This window comes from Gavialis gangeticus, unplaced genomic scaffold (assembly GCF_001723915.1).
Source record: "Gavialis gangeticus isolate Ggan-Ray unplaced genomic scaffold, GavGan_comp1, whole genome shotgun sequence".
In the NCBI taxonomy this organism is placed as follows: domain Eukaryota; kingdom Metazoa; phylum Chordata; order Crocodylia; family Gavialidae; genus Gavialis; species Gavialis gangeticus.
The window spans coordinates 31989466-32011139 of record NW_017729034.1 but is presented as its reverse complement, the minus strand read 5'-3'; the positions used below and the strand labels follow the sequence as shown (position 1 = coordinate 32011139).

General features: G+C 43.2%; 1 protein-coding gene across 4 annotated transcripts in view; it reads left to right on the top strand.

Annotated features, from left to right (window-relative positions):
• Positions 1-20567, top strand: part of RASGRP3 (RAS guanyl releasing protein 3) — a 124816-nt gene extending 104249 nt beyond the window's left edge. For all 4 annotated transcript variants that reach the window (XM_019527297.1, XM_019527299.1, XM_019527295.1 and 1 more), the window contains 6 exons: positions 2141-2256; positions 8243-8390; positions 14810-14846; positions 17408-17533; positions 18791-19155; positions 19690-20567. In XM_019527297.1, coding sequence (XP_019382842.1) covers positions 2141-2256; positions 8243-8390; positions 14810-14846; positions 17408-17533; positions 18791-19155; positions 19690-19698 — 801 coding nt within the window. In that variant the 3' untranslated portion in view covers positions 19699-20567. The remainder of the gene's footprint in view (positions 1-2140; positions 2257-8242; positions 8391-14809; positions 14847-17407; positions 17534-18790; positions 19156-19689) is intronic.
• The last annotated feature ends 1107 nt before the right edge of the window (positions 20568-21674 follow it).

Below are 21674 nucleotides of genomic sequence, written 5' to 3'. Positions count from 1 at the left end.
CATGCTACCCATGGGGTAGTGCTGTGGGTGGGAGTCTTGCCAGCTGTGGGATTGCCAACTGGGAAGGGCGTAGTGCACCCTTGCAGTTAGGAGCCCAGGGACATAGATCCTGCTACACATGCAAATTAAATCTGTATAGAAACCAAATATAAAGTTGTTATACATTTTCCAGCTCTAACTTTATAGCTGGTTGGCCTTTTTAAGGTGTGATAGTTAATTTACATATGTAGTCAATCTAAAATAATTGTGAAATTAACCAGGGAATTGTGTAAGACATGTAAGGTGTAGAGGGGGCCAAAGTCTATAATTTGATGTCAGTCATTCCAATGGAATGGTACCTAGATCTGAATTATCCTGATTTGGGATTTCCAAAACACAAACCAGGTTTCTTCTTCACATCATATTTCACCTGCTTGAAACTCCCTCCCTATAGGGCTATAATATATGCCCATACTATACTATTGGAGACCCTTCTAGCAGGAAGCCTAATTACAGTGTTTCTTCAAACAGGAAGTGCCTGTTGAAAAGCCTAAAACCCTAATGGGCAGGAGTGTGTGCATGAGTTTAGAGAGAAGAAATTAAAGCCTGGTAGATTGTTAGCAACAGTACTCAACATCTCTAACGTCTTTCAGAAAAATAAAGGCCATGTGTATGCAGTATCCAGCATTCTCCAGCTTTCTGTCGCTAGCACACCCTACCTTATGGGTACTGGCTGGCTCTCTCCACTGTCAAACTGCTCCTCAGATCATCTTTTTCCTGTGACATTTTTCATCATGCACCCACTTTACACAGAGGTGGGGAGTAGGTATACTGCGTATTAGCATTGGTATTGGCATACTACTCTGTGCAATTCAAACTAGAATCCCTTCTCACTTACACTGATGCTTTTGCATTGATCTAGGTCCTGACCTCTCTTACCAAACTGTAATCTAGAATAACACTGTTACTTCAAATGTTGGATTTATATCAGCATAAGTGATGATTTAGCATCTTTGGGTAAAATGCGTAAACCGTTTGAGAGCAGAGGCCAGAACTCAGGAGTGTTACAGTAGTGCTAGCCATACTGAGCCAGAGACTCAGACCCCCTCTTGTTTGCTATTCTCTCCAGCTGGTAATCTTTCTTTCTTGGCTGCCCAATGAGATAAGAGGCACAGGGAGTAAAGGCTGGCTTAAATTTGCCTGTGGTTTAGTGATTAGCACACTCTGTTGGCACATGGGTTCAGACCTAGTGAGTGGACCCAGAACCCAGGTCCCTCATGTGCTGGGCAAGTCCTCAACTACCTGCACCACTTACGTAAGAGAAGTGCTTACTTAACTTACAGTCAGTGTTGTTGTCCATTAGGTAGACATGCTGGTTCAGGCAGATGCTTCCTGGTTCAGGCCCTGAATCCTGCTGAGATGTCTTCCTCTTACATTGTCAAGATCAGGCTCAAGCATGACAAGACCAGGCTGGGTGGTGCAGATGGTAAAGCCACCTAGTTGACACTCCAGAGGTTGCAAGTTTGAAGTCATAGCAGAAGTGCTCATGATGCAGCCTGTCAGATTTCAATGAATCTGCAAATTCTGCTAAATATATTGTTACAAGGACATGAAAAAAATGACAACACCAGAGTTTTTTAGCATAGGTTGAGGCTCCCCACAGAGAGAGAGGAGAGCTACTCATCTCCTGGGTGAAACTGAATCCATCACTGAAAGTACCTACAGACTGCCCATTGAAAACTGGGAAAGCCTAAGAACAAAGAAGTATGTGTCTCTACAGACACAACAGGATCCCACCTCTCTTTGCCTGGTTGCACTGCCTTAGAATAAACAGAAGCTGAATCAGGGACCAAGAGGCTGCAAAATAAGATGTGGCTCTATGGACCTATTAAAACAAGTTTCCTATAAGGAATCAGCACAGTATGCCTTATAATTAAATGGGCATAAACAGGAAAGTATTGAAGTGCTAGTAACTGGCATTTGATAGAATTAATCCATTCAGCAGTTCCTAGTTAATGAGGGTGGACATTTAACTAGTGTAACTGCACAACTGAAGAGCTGGTTTCGTCATAAATGTGTATAGGCTGGATTTTATTTTGCCATTATGTTGCCAGTGTCTTTCTTCTATGTTTGTTTAGAATTACATCCTTCTATTTTTCAGTCTGTTTTTAGGAACTATGATCACGACCATGATGGCTATATTTCTCAAGAAGACTTTGAAAGTATAGCTGCCAACTTTCCTTTTCTGGACTCCTTCTGTGTACTGGACAAAGACCAGTAAGCTTTTTTTCTTCTTTTTAAAATTATAGAAGAGAAGAGATGCCTTCCAGACCTCAGCTTTTTTTTAAATATGTGTCTGGCTTCTTAGCCAGCAACTTGAAGAGCAACTTCAGCTTGATGAATCTTTCACATCATTATCATCATTATCATTACAATTATTATTGTTGTCATTATTAGTATTGTTATTATTATTTTACTCTCATTTCCTTTATTTTTATTATACTCTCATGCTATACTTTTCTAGAAAAAAAACTGGGAGAGCCTAAGAACAAGGAAGTATGTGTCTCTACAGACACAACAGGATCCCACCTCTTTTTGCCTGGTTGCACTGCCTTGGAATAAACAGAAGCTGAATCAGGGACCAAGAAGCTGCAAAATAAAATGTGGCTCTATGGACCTATTAAAACAAGTTTCCTATAAGGAATCAGCACAGTCTGATTAGTTCAGGGGAGTAAGGCCAGAGGAAGGACTAGAGATGGAGCTAGAGAAATCCCAGTGCCTCAGGCGCTCGTCTGCTCCCCTCCTGCTCAGGAGCTGTTCCTTCCATGGCCTCTGGGGCTAGACTGCCTGCCACAGCTCAGGCTCTAGGCCAGGGGTGGGCAAAGTGGTGGATCTGACTGGCAGCCAGACTCCATTCCCCAGTAGCCCTTGCCCACATGGCTGGGGCTAGTTTCCATAGAGACTGCAGCAGCAGCCATGCTGTGATAGTGGAGGCTGGGGTTTCCATGGAGACCAGCCCCAGCAGTGCTGGCAGGGCACATGGCAGTGTGGGGAGCTGCTAGGCAGCTGGGCTGGGATCTTGAATGACAGCGTGGTCCAGAGCCAGGGCAGAGCTGCAATCTGCCACCTGAGCCCTCTCTGCAGCCTTTCTCCTCTTAAAATAACAGGAGCACTAACCTCCCTGTTACAGTATCCTTATCCCAAGGACTCGGAGCTGTTTTGTCTATGACTCAGTTTTCCGACTCCAACACTTTTTTTTTCCACTGACTCCATCAGGCCCACTAATCAGAGGAGATATTTCTAAGGTTGTCCTGAGCCTGATAGGGTCTGCACAATCTACCCCACAGGGCACGTTACAACACTTTTCCATGGGTCCCTTAAACCTTTCAACACTGATTGTTTCACTCGGGAGCCTACCTAGGGACATCAATTGTTACATGAGAATTTTAGAGGGTTGAGAATGAGACTCATGATGCATTATTCTGATTATCAAAAGCTTTATTTGGATACACTATGGAAATGGTTTATTTACATCAACAAGGACAGTGTTTATGTAGACTTGGATTCAGAGGAAGAATGCTCCTTCAGGAACTTTCATTGATGTATTTGTTCTTTCATAGATGAGTTCATGTAAGTTTGATTCTGTACAACTTGACCACCAATTATATACCTAATACAGGTTTTTCCCATTTGATTACATTTTTATGCTGAACCAATTGCTATTTATTTTCTTACATTATAGAGACATACCAACATCAGTTACAGCACATGCTCACTATGTTACACAATCCTAGTTTCATAATTTTACTAAAAATGTGGTATCATGGCTTTTATTTATGTTAAACTAAGCCAGGCTGGAACAAGGCCTTCATTGCATCTATGAGCTACAGAATAATTAAGGCAAGGGGTGAGCAGATCACTGGTCACAGGCACTGATATAGGGCGAGTGCAAAAATAGCAGCTGCTGCCAGTGTCAGCTCAGGTACTGCTGCTGTCCCATGTGTGACAGCCATGCAAAGCACAGAACTACCCAGTTACACTTCTGGATATGCACAATTCCTAGCCAATTAGGTTTGGCCATCTGGATTATCTACATTCATTCTGACTGAGTACTGAGAAGTTAACCCTCATCTGATGTAGTATCAGACAGGAGTGCTCTAAGGCACAACAAGGGTTACTTTGGGGTGAATCTGCCCACATCCCATGTGACTTCTTGGGGCTGGGCTGGTGCTTTCACTGGTGAGCACCAGCCCAGTCCCACCCTCAGGGCTTTCACAGAGAAGAGACAAAAAAGCTCTGTCTCCTCCCTATACAGCAGGTGTGGGAGGGAGCCCCCTACCACACATTCCCACCAGCTACCCCTTCAGGGGAAGGAGCGGAGCCTCCCTGCCACATGGGCCCATCCTGGTTCCCCCTGCTGGGGTCTTGGGGGGATCCAAGCTTGGCCCGCATAGTGGGGGGTTCCCTTCCTCCTTCCCAGCCCTTCATGTGAGTATTTTGAGAGCAGTACCTTCATGACCGCCACACCTGGAGTTGGGGCAGGGGGGAAATGGAGCCCCCCTGCCTTGCACACCCAGCCCAGTTCCCCCCACCCCCCCACCCCCCGCAAGACCCCAGCAGGGGGAACTGGGCTTGACCCATTCAGTGGGGAGGCTCTGTTCCTTCCCCTGCCCAAGACTCTTGAAAATGGTATCCTCGTGGCTGCTGCACCCAGAGCTGGAGCAGGGGGAGGAGGAAAATGTAACCCCCCTGCCACACAGGCCTGGCCCAGCTACCCTGAAGACCTCAGTGGGAGTAGCTGGGCTGGGCCCATGAGGTGGGGAGGTCGCCATTTCCCCTCCTGCCCCAGCTCTGAGCACAACAACCTCTGCTGCTGTCAAGATGCTTGGGTGGGGGCAGGAGGAAAGGAGGCCCACCCTGTTGTGCAGCCTGGGCCTGGCTTCTCCCTCTCCCCCCTCAAGACCTCCTTTTTCTACCCCCTTCCTCCCCAGCCACTGCTTACAGTTGCCACCTGGCAGGGGGATAGGGCCAGAGAGAGGGGTGGTCCAGGAACATCCCGCTTCTGGCCTGTGCCAATGCAGGCAAACTCTGAGCCCCACCCCCAGCCCAGCAGGGTACAATGGCACTCTAACTCATAGTGCTTTACGTAAAGTGCCATAGTTAGAGCGCCTCCCCAGCAGGTTGCCTGAACCTAACCCCAGTACACACCTTCTGACTGCCAGGCGTACTTGTCCAGTTAGATCTCTGGTATGACTATAGGTCTCAGTAGCATTACCACACACGTTGTCCCATTGCTGGCTCAGGACCTTGACCTTAACAGTTCCATTTAGATTATTTAATTTTGTCATATGGGAGTTGCTTGATTTAAAATGGAATATAAAACACCCATGTACCTAGCAGTGAGCACCCTATAAACACATATCTCACAATGATTTATCTTCTTCTGGAGTATTTTTGCCTTCATCTCTATATTTTCATTTGCCTCCACCTGGTCAGAATATTAATCAGAAGTATGTGGTGGGGCTGTTGTTGTTTCTAGGCAGAGGGGTTGATGTCTGATAAATTTTACTTGATTTTTTTGTCTGAGAATCCTCTGTAAAACTGGAGCAAGTTTACAAGATTTCAAAAATGTTCACCACTCTTTGGTTATTGTTGGTGTATTTGAAACACTGAAAAGTTGTATCCTCATTTTTTAATTTATGAGGGAAGAGGTTCTTTCTCTTCCCCTCTCATTGCTTAGTAAATTTAAGCATGGGTGAAGGGCCAGGAGATTCTGAGTTTAGGTTTTGTCTTTAAGTGGACCTAATCATTCTGTGCACTGGAACAAGCTGTTCCACACAGGTGAATTCTCCCTGTTCACTTCAGTGGGGCTTTACATAGGAGCAGTTTTCCATGTGATTAAAGTGCAGGATTGGAGCAGTTGATAACTATTCTGAAAATAACAAAGCTAGATTTCTGTGTGAAAGGTATGGTGATCATCAGATTCAATAAACACAGGCATATGTGAATGAGAAGAACTAAATAGCCATCTTTATCTGTAGGCAAAGTTCTTTGGGTAGATGTGATATATTTTATTAGACCAACTAAATAGTTGGGGAAACATTCTTTGCAAGCTTTCTTGCACAAACACCCTTCTTCAGGCATTGGGAGACTCTGCAGGATCTCTTCAGGTACTGGCAGACATTGCAAAGTCTCCCAATGCCTGAAGAAGGGTGTTTGTGCCAGAAAGCTTGCAAAGAACTTTTCCCCAACTATTTAGTTGGTCTAATAAAAGATATCACATTTACCTAAAGAACTTCGCTTGCCTATGTCCTTAGGCCAGCATGACTACAACCAACAACCCAACAGCTTTATCTGTGGAGCAGCAGACAACGTCTGCAGACCCTTGGTTTGTGTTTCACACTAACTAGCTAGCTCAGGGATCATCTTCCAACTTCTGTAGCCTTCTCTTAGGGAGCATCACTAAATTATATCTTCTGTCACTGCAAAAGGGACTCTGAATTTTTGCATGTCTCATGTGGAAACATACTCATGAGCTCAATTTGTTACAAAACAGTGAAATTTCAGGATCTGAAATGTGAAATGAACTGGTGAAATTTTTCACACTTGCTTTCCTGAAAAAATGATTAAATGTGGTGTGCTGTGAATGTGCTATGGTGTGTTATAGTATTTACAAGCAGAATGTTTTGAATTTTTCTGAGACTGGACAGAGATTCTTTTTGAAAGGATTTGATTTGATTTGATTTCATGGACAATGCACCTCTTTGCACCCGGTATGTACAAAAAGACACTGTAGATCATTATACAAGGCAAAATACCTCACTGCCCAGCACATTGCTAATGAAGGGCCTAGTGCATCTATTCTCAATAAAAGGGTATGTCTTAAAGTTGGATTAGCAGCATTTATAAGAAGACAGGTTCAGGACAGTCCCTGCCATTACTAACTCAGAGCCATCTGCCAGGCCTTGGGTGTTTCACAGGATGCCTCAGAACTGCAGCCTTTCATCACTACACCCAGACTGCCCAGCATAGGCCCCACTTATGCCAAGTACCAGGTGATGTATGCTGAAGTCTTATTCTACTTGCCACAGATACAGGCATAATTTTGGAGATGAATGAAACCGCAATTCTAATATCATATTGCATCCTTCTGGGTGCATCAAGACCTTGGATTGCTTTCTCTATCGAGCCTACCCCTTAGAGTAAACTCCAACATCCAGGATGAGGTTATCAGAACCAAACACTACAAGGAAGGTCTATCTAGGTACACTGACACAAGCAAACACATATCATGGTGTTTGTGCCAGAACACAGCCACACACCTTATCTATTTGCCATCCTGATTACTCAGCTGAACTGAAGCCATGCTGTGGTCCTTTCTCCAGACCTTCCTGATTATCAGATCTAACTTGTCCCTTTAGGACATACCATAAAACCCATTGCTATGCTAGCTAAGAGTCAGATCGTGTCTGTTTATTCAGTAACTGTAGAACACAAGACCTAAAGATCTACCTCTTTCTCTGCTAAAAAGAATAAGGCACCTATTTTGCACAGCTTTGCTAAAATATTACCTGTTGAAATTGTGGCCATGTCTCTTGGCTTAAAGAACATGCTAAACTTGTAACTGCCAGATGAACAATTACATCAGAAAAATCATCTTCCCTGTTATGTAGGTCAGGTAGACGTACATATCCAGCCAGAACAATGTTCTTATAGAGAGGAATTCCTAAATTCACTGCGTGTTATTTCCTTACAGCTCTTTATGGATGACTGATTTATATTATTCTAGGGGGGTAAAGGAAGCGGGAAACTTTAAGAATTTATTATGGGGAAGCAAATTAATTTACACATATTTGCAAATGTGTGCAGACAGAAAGGAAAGCTATATTTTGGGCATAACAAATTTGGGCAGCAGCCTTCTACAGTTAGTAAACATTTGACTGGTCACAAAAATCCTGCCAAGTCAATTGACAAGAAGATGAACTGAATGCTTTAACATAAGAATGAGAAAGAGGGAACCTAGCATTAGTGAGATCACCAGGAGGGAAAGCAGTGCCTCTAGGGCAATGAATTTAGTTTTAGTTCTTTAAGGAAGGACAAGATAATTTAGAGCTTCTGAGTGGAAGGTTGGCTTCTCAGATGCCTTTTTTATATATTGCTGTCAGTGTATATATTGTACTCCATACATTTTTTCAGCAGCAGCATCCTATGATGCCCAGTTGCATGCTGTATTAATAGATTTGATCTATGATTTTTCTTACAGAGATGGTCTTATTAGCAAAGAAGAAATGATGGCCTACTTCCTGAGAGCAAAATCACAGCTACAATGTAAAATGGGACCAGGATTTATTCACAACTTTCAGGAGATGACCTATCTTAAGCCGACTTTCTGTGAACACTGTGCAGGATTTGTAAGTATGATTTTAACAGTCCCGTGCTTCAGATATAGCCTTATATATCATCTTCTGAGTCTGGGTAACACAACCAAGGGATAATGACACCCATTCTCTAGTAAGGGGGAATAGCCCTTTCAGTCTGGCAATGTATCTCACTGTAGTGAGAAACTAAAAAATACATGCTCCAATTCTGTGTCCATGCTGTCCAGGTCTCTCCTCTGGCTCTTAGGTATTTAAATGTTAAGTCTTTCCATTTGAGACAGACAGAATTCAAAGTATAACAGGCAATGGACGCATGACAAAGCTCTCCTGCTAAATGGCCTTGGTTTGCTTTAGCTTAAGTGAATTCACTTAAATTGCCTTCATTTTCCATGTAGACAAAGCCAGAGAGGGTGAGTGTCTAGAGCAAAGACTGTAGATGGAAAAAGTGTTAGATCTTTTTCATGAAATTGCTCTTTAGAGTATAACTCTGCTCACGCTTTTCTGCCATTTCTGGAACGCTTGAACCCTTAATCCTTTCTACTGAATTCATGACTCTTTTATTTAGATAAATTTGAGAGGAATTTTAATAGTTCATCAAGAAATCAATGGCACTTTCAGTTTCATGAAATCAGCTATTTTTAGAAAGGCATTTGATCACATAATCATTTTTCTCTCTCCACCACAATGCCGTTAAGTCAGGGCTGGGCAATTATTTTGGGTGGAGGGCCACTTACTGAGTTTTGGGAAGCCATTGAGGGCTGCATGACAGGCAGCCAGAGGCAGATTAATATTAATTTTCTAAATTTTTTAGGGGCCCCGCAGGCCGGATAGAATGTCCTGGCGGGCCGCATCTGGCCCGCGGGCCTCATTTTGCCCACCCCTGCGTTAAGTAATGGTCCCAGTTTAGTTCATTTTTTAAACTTTCATGAAATGTTTCAGTAACTGATGGCAAATCAAATATTTTTGGACCCCTGATAAACCTCTTCCATCAGTTCTTCTCAGAACAGGTCATAAGAAGAGCTAGTAGGATTTAAACGATCCTTTAACAAAGGTGTGGCCAATGTGCAGCACAGGTGCCATAAGTGGCATGAGCAGCCTCTGTGTGCAGCATGCAGCTGATTAGGGAGGGGACAGACAGCAATAGATAGGACAGGAAGCAGAAAGCAAAGCAGAAAATCAGTCAGGGAAACAGAAAGCAGAGCAGTAGATCAGACAAGGGAACGGGATTAAAGTGGCACTTGGGGAGGGTGCAGGGTTAATTTATGACACACCTGCCACAAAGATTGGTTCCCTCTGCTTTAAGATGAGGGCAAGAACAGTCAAGACTATCATGTTGGATGGCTGTTCCCTTTAAAAATAGCCACTGACAGGGACTGATGAAAGCAAATCTCTGCAATGAAACTACAAAAGCAGTGGCCAAGGTCACACTCTTTCAGGGCAGAGGTCTCCATTCCGTCTTTATTTATGGCCTATGTTTAAGAGCGTAAAATTGGGCCTTTATCATCACCACTGCAGTTCTCACTGATGTCAATGGCATCTGGCAAAATGATCAGGAGTAGTTTGCTTTCTGAGGTATATCACTTGCAGTGCTGCTCCCTAGAAAAAAATCCGCCCTCTTTCTGAGCCATCACTTCTACCCTTTGTTTGCTTTTCTTTTCCTCCTTTCCAGCTCCACCTCCCTCCCCTCACTTCTTCCCTCTGCATTTCCTTCACAGTAGCAGCTCTCAATTCCTGCCTCCCAAAGCACTTCACTCCCACTAAACCCTGTAAAATATGCTCAAATGGTAGGCAGTGCAATAGTTAAGGTTGAGATTTAAGTGTGTCACAGAATGTTAAGACTGACACTTCCAGGCAGATTCATGGCAGTAGAGATCACACTTTTCAAAGCTATTGTTTCAGGCAGCGTCAGGAAGATATGAGTGCATTAGTTACACTTGAATTGCATTCAGAAGGTTTTCTTTGCCTTCTAAGGACTAGGGACCTTTCTTTTAAATGGCAGTTTAGATGGCAAACAACCCATGGGTCATATAAATGCATCATGCAAGACTGGATCTTCTCTGTGGGCCATATGTCTGACACAAAAATTAGAGCATTTAATGCCAAGAGATCTCTTTCTGTTGTGTACCTGTTACTAGAGCTCAATATATTTGTAAGCTAAATAGAAAGGGTTTGCTCCTTTGTTTTAATTAAAGTAGTCAAGCCATGCTAGAGGACAGTGCGGCAATATATTTCTCATGTATTCTGTTAAAGATGTGAGAACTGCTTAACATGTGTGAGTACTTGCTGCTGCAATAGTTAATAGAAGTCTTGCTTGTGTAAAGCATAGACTATTCTGCTCAATATGGGAGCGTGTGGGTGAAATAACCTGTGTTATTCGGGAGGTCAGAACAGAAGAACATTTAAACACATGGGCTAGGGACAGACATTCAAAAAGCCTGAGCCTGAATTGATTCAATCTTTGCAGATTAGTATATCCTGGCTAGGCTAAATCAGTTTTGTAACCAGACAGACATTCCAGAAATGCTGGCACATGCCTGCAGTGGTTCAGGCTAGAAGCTGGGGGTCACTAGAGTAGCCCTCCCTTCTTTTCATAGCACTGAACTGAGGGAGGTGTGGCCAGTCTCAGACAGGATGCTGTGATTAGCCCAGCAGGGAATTGATATCAGTGTTTATCACCCAGTTAAGAAAATAACAGAGGGACATTACCTACTACTTGTTGATTCTGCCTGTTGATTCTACCTGTTGATTCAGCACTGACTTTAGCCAGCATGTGGTCTGCTAGCTAATACACAGACAACTCTTCAGCAAGGCAGAGGGGACAGGGGAATTCCTGCTTAGCAGGGAGTAATGAGGGGAGGTGGGGATCAGCCCACAGTCTCTGGAGCTCCAGCCAGGGAGCAGAGGGGAGAAGTCAGCTCTGCTGTGGAGCAGAAAGCCTTGCCCAGCCCAGAGAGCATGCTGGGATGCTAGGAGTGTCTGGTTTATCTTAAATCAACAAGGGGTTGAGAACAGATATTGCATAAACCAGTCTGAGCCAAATCAGTTAAGTCTGATACTACATTCAACCAGGTTTATTTCAAACCGGTTTCAGCCATTCTCAAACTGGTTTATGTGAATTGAGCATCTGTTCTGTTACAGGTTCAAACCAGTTTCTGATCACTTAACCAGTTTATGTGTAATGTCTGTCCCTAGCTGTGAAGAGGGCACTATAGCTTTTTGGGGACTGATTTCTTGCCCTTCTGTTGACATCACCTTGGAGCCTGATCCTGAGAGCTCCTGAGACTTCAAAGCAATTTCATAATGAGTTTGGTGCAACAATTTTATCACTTCCCTGCTCTGGATGAATGTACTATTTTGCTAAACTACATTTTTTATTTTTCATATGCCATCTAAGAAAAAACCTATTAGAGGTTGTAAAGTAGATAAAGAAAAGGTCAAATTAATCTTTCATGCAAAATCACTAAATCTGCTGGTATTATGCTGGGGATAGATTGGGCTGATTGTATGTGAGAGCAAAAGAAGTTGGATTTAAAAAAACTCATCATACATTAGTTTTGCATTTCAATTCTGTTCACCCAAGGGTAGGGCATAGTTTGGAATGGATGCAGTGATTCAAAGTCAAAATAATGTGCACTGATATACATAAGGCTGAACTGAAATGACAGTTAAGGGTCAGCACTACACAGTAAAATATCTAATATTAGATGGAAGTTAACGTTAAAGGTCAAGCTAAAATCTAATGGCATATGGCTCTGGAAGAAATCAAACTTCACGTTGTGGTTGAATCAGAACTGACAGAGCCAGCTTTTCTTTATTTAAGGCTATACTGTGATCACAGGGAGAATTCCATACAGCAAGGGGAATCACCCACTTGTCTGTTTCAAAGGATTTCTCAGACTCTCTAAGGTTACAAGCATATTTATACTTAAGACAGAGAAAGAGATGAAAAAATAGGACCTTGGAAAAACAAAACAATAGTAAATTACACAGAAATTTAGGAAGTTTACTTAAACAAACTATCTATCCCTAGGGCAAGATATCACGATAACCTAAGGATAACCCAAGGCATGCAGGATTCCTTATCTCAAAACATGTAACTGAAATAAGCAGTATCAGCCTTCTGGTCTCTTGTCTGTTTTTCTAGTCAAGTAAGCCAATTACTTCTACATGGCCATTACTGATCAAAGTTATAATCTATGTTGCATGAACATAGTGGGAACTGTTAGAAATTTTAAAATCAAGGTTTTTTTTCTGAAAGTTATGCTGTAGCTCAAACAAGAATTAATTCTGGGAAGTCCTATGGCCTGTGTCATAGAGGAGGTCATGCAAGGTGATCACCATGATCGCTTCTGACTGCATAATCTGTGAATTCATATACTTCCACTGAATGCACAACTAGTTCAAGTTAGGGGGCAACAGGCAGTTTTGCTGTCTGCTAGTTGCTCCTGGTCTCTCACCCAAATTCACAGCCCTGGAGAACCTAGCTCTTTTCAAAATCATAGATCTACCCAAGGATAGTCTTCAGCAGCAGCTAGGGTTTCAGCTTTTGTTAAGCAGAAAAGGGAGGGTGACTCAGGTAAAGATTAGGCCCTATCAATGCTCTACATAGCCATAATATCTGGGAAAATATTTGTTACTTCATTCTGGCTTTCAAAACCAAGGTGCTTATTATATTTTGGTGCATATTGTATGTGAGAAAATATGGTATTTCAAAATTTAATAGAGAAAAACTGCTGCTCTTATGAGGAATCATAAGCAGGGAGTGGCAAAAGGGACTAATAAAGTTACTTAAATTAATGTAGCATTATCAGTTCTAGTGTCAATTGCCAAACTAATGCAGATAGGTACAATTGTCACTACCTAGCCATGTAAATCAAGTGTGTTCTGTATAGAAATAATGAAAAAGATATGGACTAAATTAATCATGTACCCTTACAGCTGCCATTGTCCCTTCTTTTGTTGTTTTACTAACCTTCTTTCCAACTTGTTTGCTATGCTATGCTTTGCTTCATACCCCTGTTCCTTTGTGGATCCCTTCCCTATCTTGTCTGCGCCGTTCATCTTGCTTCTTTTTACAATTTCCCAACTTGCACATATCTGCCCATCCCTTTTCAGTGTTTCTTAAACCCTCTAACTTTCCCACCCTACCTGTTGTTTCTTTGCTTGCTGTGCCACCAGTCCTACACACATATGCTCTCTCCCCCACAGTGCAAGTTATTTTCCACCCTTCAAACCCATCTCATGGTCTGTCAAAATGACACACCAGGTTTCAATGGAGTTGTACTGGTATCACAGCACTGGCCCCCTGCTAGCTCCTCAGAGGAACTACAATATCACCTCCAGAAGCAGCTGCATCTTGAGAATGTGCTATCCTGCTGATACAAATGCAACTGGTCTGCATCTGGAGTTAATTGACTCCCTCAGCTACCTGAGTAGCAGCGTGATTGCTACTGCCCTGTAGTGCAGGAATCAAAGCAGGGTGCATCTATCCCAGGCAGAAAATCATCTTCTCCACTGAATATGTGCATCCTAATTTGGGGTGTGGTGGGGCAGTGTTTACTGATCTTGGGGCAGAAGATGTATACTGAATGCAACATGAGGTTCCCCCTTCCCCTACTTCCCCCAGACCAGAGCCTGGGGCAATTGCCCCTGGCTTTCTACTCTCCTGTCTCTTGGAATGGCCCTCTGCTTGTAAGTTCCTAAGTTCCTGTAACCTTCTGGATGTAGAACATCACATCCTTCTTTAAATGTCCTGGTAACAGCTTTCTGGGGTTGCTATTGTAAATGAGGACCTAATTTTTAACACTAACATTAGTTCACACAGACATACTTCAATGCCACATGTCATCCAGGTACCAAGAATACAGATATGTTAGAAATGCATAGATCAGTTTCATGAGCCAATGGGGTCACAGTGGCTGCATCTACACAAGACACTAAATGCACAGTAGCCAATGACTACTGCACAGTAGTGTTGCATAGCAAGAAACGTGATGTAACACTCATGCACAGTAGTCACAAGCTGCTGCACAGTCAGTGTCACGAAAAAAGCTGTTTGGCAGTGCTACTGCTCAACAGCTCCAGTTACCGCGCAGTCATTTAGTACTTGTTCATGCAGTAATGACTGCAGTCAGCGTCTCATGTGGATGCAGCCAATGTGCACTGATTGGCTTCCTCAAACTGGCTTGGTAGCAGTTTTTCATCCCTTTCATCCATCTTCTGTGCCCCCTCTCCCCTGCCAGCTCCATTGCAGGTGGTAGGAATGAGGGAGGGAAGCTGCACCAGTTTGATCATCACAACTGGTGGGGGAGGTCTGCCTAACAGGAAGGGTGTTGAGAGCTGTTGTATCCTGTTTGTGCTTTTGTAGCTATTGGGGCTTCCTTCATTATGACCTTGTTTTCCTTCTGGCTTTCTTTTCTGATTCCTTGACATTATTTTGTCTTTCATTGCAGCTCTGGGGCATAATCAAACAAGGATACAAATGCAAAGGTAAAGAAATAATACCTGCATGTTGTTTACAGAACACTGGCATTTACATCTTGTACCACAACTAAGTAAAGGCTCATATTTTTAGCAACAACACTACTGAGTCACTGGGTGCTGGGAGTATGGCACATGACAGTCAACAATGTGTGCAGCCTCCCTTTATTAAAGGCAGTAATGAAGTCTCTGCAGCCAAAGCCAGGAATGCCAGAGGTTCTGCGGTTCCACAGGGTCGTATCTCGTAGTCCCCTGGTGCATGTGTTCTGCTGGTACTTTATCTTCCTCCAGTCCCTTGGGCCCTAAATTGAAAAGTGACTGCAACAGCAAGAATGAGCTGTGTACCACACTGATAAGAAACTGCCTCATCCTTAGGTGGTTCAGTCTCTCATGTTGAGGCTTCTTTCCCCTCCAACAAAATTGTATAAAAATCCCCAAATCTCAGAGCTCTTATATCCCTGCCAAATCCAATGCTTTCCTGAGACATTTTACTTTCCTAATTGTTTGTACAGCATTTCTGCTGTGTGAAGCAGGGGATCATATGAGCTAACCACAATGGTCCTTTTTGGCCTTCAAACCTATGAATCATTTATTTTTCACAAATCTGTAGGTGTTACACTGTGCACTGAATGGCTTCAGCAAGCAAATACAGTTCTTTGGTAAGAGGCCCTGAATAATGGTACTGCGGCATTCCACCTTTACTTCATTTTACTGATTTCCAGCACTGACATGCTCACTTTGGGAGCTATAGGGTCCTATCTCTATGCAGGCTCTGTTTCTCCAGAGAGCCACAGAGCCTTCCCAAGCCTCCTACTGATACTGGAAGGAGGAATAATTTACAGCATTCTGCATTCCCATTGTCCTGCAGGTTTAAGGGAACCAGGCTTATTTCTAAATCTCTGCTTCTCCCAGGATGTGGGAGCATCCATGGCACAGCCTATATAATCCCTGGGGTCCCATCATTTTGAGCATATCTGGATATTGTTAGGCCATGCAAGGAAAGGAGTCTTTAGCTCTTCTCTCCCACCCCCAACCACTCTCAAAGCAGTGCTATAAGGATAAACTACAAACTGCCTCTCTTACTAGTAATCTGGGGAGGTGTTGCAACTGCTGTCCTGCAAATCAATTTAGGAACTGAAAACAAAGCTGAACTCCCTCTTGTTCTTGCATCGTCCCCTGTAACATTAGTTTGGCTGAGACATAGTTAAGGTGAAATGTGCTCCTTTGCAGGGCCAACTTTGCAGATGATGGTCATACCCACGAGAGTGTTCAGCTTTGTTCTCAGATTCCGAACTGAGTCTCCTGAGCAGCAGTTGTAAAAACCATCTATCCCATGCAGGCACCTGCTGGTCCATAATCTGTTAGGAAGACAGTTGGTTTTCCACCTCTTATTCCAAGCTTGGAGCAAGTGTTTTCTTTCCATTTATAAGTTTTTGACTGGGTGCCAGCATGAGGAGTTGCCTGCCCAAGTCTGTTTTACCTCAACTCCCAAGCTAAGGGCCTTCTGCTTAATGGGCATTAGGGAACATTAACCACCTCCATACAGGACCTGTCACTTCATTTTACCTATTTAGGGAAAATAACTACAAGAGAGGAAGGCACTTACTTTTATATTAATTAAATGAACGGATTGGATTTGGGAGCCACCACATTGGAAGATACATAGAGCTCTATAATGACATCTTCAGAGTACCTCTCCAAACAGAACTGTACTTGGCCAGTGAGCCAAACAAGTGATCTCCAGCAATGTTTCTTTAATGGCAGAAAATATGTTGTTAGAGATGCACAGTAGAGAAGGCTGAGATTTTCAGTGGAGCGTAAGAGAGTGGAAGATGGGATCTTCTTTGGGCTCCTATGAAAACACCAACATTTAATTAGCTTCTTCTGGAGGCATTGCCTCCACTGCAACCGGTATTATGCATGCAGATCATGGATACACCAGAGCTAGCCTCCACTTATAGTGTAGGCACAGCAGCATGGAGCTCAGCACAGCCATGTGAGTGTTTTGCAGGCCACACTGACCTCCACGTCCAGGTTAAATCTAGCTTGGGTATGTGCAGCTGCAGTCCCAGAAGTGCTCACAATGTAAAAATACTTTCACTGGCTCCTGGCCAGGCTCAGAGTATGAAAAGAGCAATATCTCCAAGCTGGCCTTGCTTACGTGATCAGTGAAAGCTCCCTAAAATGCCCACTGTGCCACTCCAAGCCACACACCCCAACTATCCACTTTTGGAGACTGGCCCAGTGGTGTACAGTCCTTGAAATCAGTGACCTGCTCAGCATAGACTAATACTTGGATCCATGTGTAAGCCAGTAGCTACAGACTTGGCCTCTTGTCTCAATAAGACTTTCTGATGCCACTAAAAATTTATTATTTTGACTGATTTTCTTTTCCTGCTGAGTTCTGCTAGTGGTCAGCTGCCATGGAAACTGTCCCTGTCGTAGCTCACAAACTATCCTCACTTCCTAACCCCATCGAACTCTTTTCTGCCCATGTCAGCTTATTCACAGACCTTTGGCATTATCAGGTGGCTCCAGATAACATGCCATGTTTCGGCAATCTCTTACAGACTGTGGTGCCAACTGCCATAAGCAGTGCAGGGACTTGCTTGTGCTCGCCTGCAGGAAATTTTCCAGAGGAACCTCCATGGGCAGTAACCACGGGTCTTTGCCTAGCAGTCCCTCTCTGCCTCCAGGTAAAAAAATACCCCTTTATTGTTGCATTATGCTCATTTGGAATAGATGCTGACATGCAAGGGCTTGTCTGTACACCGGGTTGTCTCTACCACTGCTCAGGTAGAGACAACCCATTTGAATCTATAAGCATGATCCAAACATGGAAGCTCACCAATGAGGCAGCCCTACCCTTGTCCCAAATGGCTGCTGTTAGGTCCACTGGAGACCAGCTGGCCTCACTACCAGGGTTTGGAGCCTGCAAATATAGAAGTGCTTGAGCCCCTGCCCCACCCCACCCCACCCCTCCATTGTGCTCAGGAGTCTCCAACACACTGTAAACAAGTCCTAAATGTCCAAACAGCCTGACCTCTAAGTTAATCTAAATACCATGAGCAGCTTCTTGCATGTCTGAAGGGACTCTGACAATTCCTCAGAACAGCCTCCAGCAGTTCGCAGCTACAGCAATACCTTTGATGAATACGCCCTTCACTCAAGGGACTAGGCTGCATTGTGAGTAGAGTTGGTCTCCACAAGCTCTGCTCCAATAATCCTGTCACCATTTGAAAGGGTGCAGCATTTATTTACTTATTTTTAGAGTTAAATGATACAGTTATGCCTGTTTGAGGCTCCGAGCACCCTAACAAATAACAAGGGATGCAGCAAAATTTCAGCCCTCCTTGGGCCAGATAACCTGTGTTGCCAAGAGTTGAGGAAGGCAGGACACCTCCCCAGCCTTACCCTATCCTTTGCCTCTCCATGCACATGCAAGTAAGGAGAAGGCCAGCAGCAGTCTCTAAATGATACTGTGATCCAAATGGTATACAGGTACTGCCTGTCTAGCATCTACTTCAATTTGGAGCTGGCCCAGGGCCAAGAGCCATACTTTCCAATCATGGTAGGCAGAACCACCAGTCCCACATGCTCCAAGGAAATGTTGGCTAAGTCAACCAGAACTCCTCCATGCCTTCCTGCTCCAAAGTGACATCCCATCCTGACCCCCTCCCAGAACCCTGCCTTCTTCATTTCACTCTAGAAGGGCCTGATCATGTCACACTTTCTCATGGAAAGGAGCGGCTTAGTAAAAAACTAACCCTCTCCCAGTCAGAAAATAAGGTGTTACTCAACATGAGGAAGGGTTGCAGAATTTAACTCCAGAAGTTGAATACACTATGAAGAGTTGGAATGAGATGTAGGAGTTCCCCTTGAAAAAGTCTCAGCTCATAAAAGATACTGCAGTGGCATATTGCAAATAAATTACTCCTATCTCTCTCTTTTAGTACAAGATGAAGTATTTGAGTTTCCCAGCGTTGCTTCAGGACATCAGGACCTGGATGGAAGAGCCATAACCCTAGTAACTGGCTCCTCTCGGAAGATTTCTGTCCGACTACAGCGGGCCACCACCAGTCAAGCAACCCAGACAGACCCACTGTGGCATGAGCCTGGCTGGAGTGACTCAGGGTCCCATACCTTCCCTAAAATGAAGTCCAAGTTCCACAGCAAAGCTGGAAAGAACAAAGGCTTTGCAAAATGGGAGAATGAAAAGCCCAATGGACAGGCTAATACAGATGTTGAAGTAGAGACTCAAGAACATGCACTGGACCAGAACGGAATAGAAACACTCCAGGAAAGACAGGAATCTGAGGTGGGTAGCAGAATGGGAGCAGATCTTCTTAAAGTTTGCTACAGTTCACAGTGGACATACACTTGCTTTATCTTCTTTTAAAACATTTACATACATTTCTGCTATCACTTGAACAAAATTATGCTTGATAATGCTAAGCTGTTAATAGCTGCATCTATCTTCTACAAACCCAGACTTCTCTGCCTGATTATTATTTAACTTTGGCAATGAATTTAGTGTCTTTCCCTAACACATGTTCTTGAAAAAAAAGTGTTTCACTTTCAGTGGGTATTTTCCTTTCTAAAACAGTAAAGTGGAACAGCCTGTTGGCTATCTGCCCTGCAGCACTATCCTAATGCAGAATCACTCTTTGGATCTGGTAGGATTAGAACTTAATTGATGGTAGTGTAAGCAAAATTAGAGTGTTGTTTTGGTTACTATTAGGAACAATAAAAAAGATTGCACCTCAGAGTTCTGCTGCTTTTAATGACTCACTGAGCTTGACTGGATATAAAAAGCCCTTATTTGCGGGGGGCGTTTTTTCTTTGATTGCAGGATAGCTGATCACTTGCCCTGAAAGATGGAGGACAATTAAGATGGCTGTTGGAACCCAACAAGATACAGATGTCTGTAGACCACTCTTTGACTATGGGAAATTTTGCTGTACCTCATACACACACTTTATGAATTCAGAAGATCTTCCTGTTATCTTATGTAATAGGTGGTAAAGTAAAAATGCACTATTTATTTTCTCACACGTAAGTCATCAGCAAAGAAAGAGCAGCTTTCTAGATTTCTTGGAAGGTATTAGCCAGCAGGTGGAAATTGCCTGTATGCGTGATTCTGCAGTTCTACAAACCAGTGAAGATCTGATCATTTTTTAAAATATTGCATCATTTCAACATGCCGATTCCAATTACGGTGAGAATGGGAAAACATTAATTTGCCAAACTGCCAAAATTAATTTGATAAAGCATCTTGTTTAGAGGCTCATAAGGATCTTTGGAAAGAACTAGAAATTTATGTTCATTGCTAAATCTCAAATGGGAGCCTTTTCAAGAGTCAGAGTTAAAATCCTCCTCTTGGTTAAAAGCCTTTGCACACTCTTCTTTCCAACTTAAAAGATGTTTATGTTGTTCCTGTTAAACACATCATGTAAGTGCATCGCATCTTAATAACACAAGGCCACAAAAAGAGGCTCTCAAACCACAGCATGTGTCAAAGGACTGTAGGAATTTCAGGACAAATATTATTATTCATATGTATGATTATAGAATAAGTGGAGAGAGATTCTCTCCCCAGCACTGATTATGATAAAATTAGCATGTAATAAAACATTTCAGTTTTTAGGGTTTTTTAAATATTCTTCTCTTTTCAGCAAACTGAAGGTATCTAAATAAAATTTAACACTGGATTTCATGAAGAGAAACCTGGCTGGAATTTCACTGTGTCCACTTGATCACAGTTGATGTTGTGAAAGGAACAGTGTCCCTCTTGAGATGGGACTGGGATCTATAATGAACACAAATGTGTCTTCACTTGGTAGCTGTGTGGGATGGGACTTTCAGAAGTACCCCATTGACCTGAGAGTGTAAATCACAGCTAAAAATCCCTGGGGCTTATGTACATCCTAAAGTCACTCAGGGGACTTTTGTAAAACCCACCCTTGGACGCTTCTGAGCCTAATTTACACCCTGGCTTGGACTACTTTAGACACAATGGCTTGAACCATCGTTAGAGAGTCTGCTAGAACTGGAAACTTCATACAAAGCTGACATGCCAAGCTCTCCTGTGTTGCGAAGTATCAGTTTATAGCAACTATATTGAGCAAGATACTGGATTTTAGCTGTTAGGCATGCAGTTGATCTTTTGCCCAGTAGTGCTTTCCCATGAGTGGTGCAGGTCTGGACCTTTTGGTATAAAGCCTGTTCCCATATTTATTTAACAGGTCCCAACTCTAGTCTTAGGGTATAAACAGATACCTCATTTGAAGTAAGTCTGATTGATCCAAGTCACAACTTGGGACAGAAGAGGAGTGGCACAGCTCTTTACACACACTGCCCCACTGGCAATTAACATGGATAAGCTGCAACTACACAGCATTGTCTCAGGAAAAATTGTTGGCACATTTTCTCTCACACATTCCACAGATACTTAAAGTGGGACATAGGATCCCAGGACACAAGGCTCTCTCCCAGGAGCTATGTAACATTTGTTTTCACTTTTATTCTAATATTGAAGCTGTAGAATTGATTCTCTTTTTAGAAAAGTAATGGTCTTCTGGGTAGACACCTGAGGAGGAATTGAAGTTGATTAAATGATTCAGTCTGATTAATTTTTGCAACCCCCCTAGCCCTCATCCTTATTCATAGACAGCATGGCAATAAGGTATTAAATCAGCAAATGGAGAGGGGCTTACTTTCATCATGTCTGCAAGGAAACAAGTGCATTATTGAAAGTCTCTGTTGAAAGTTTCTGGGTTAAGGTCAGAGGGGAGAGCAACAAGGGTGATATTGTGGTGGGTGTCTGCTATAGGCCAC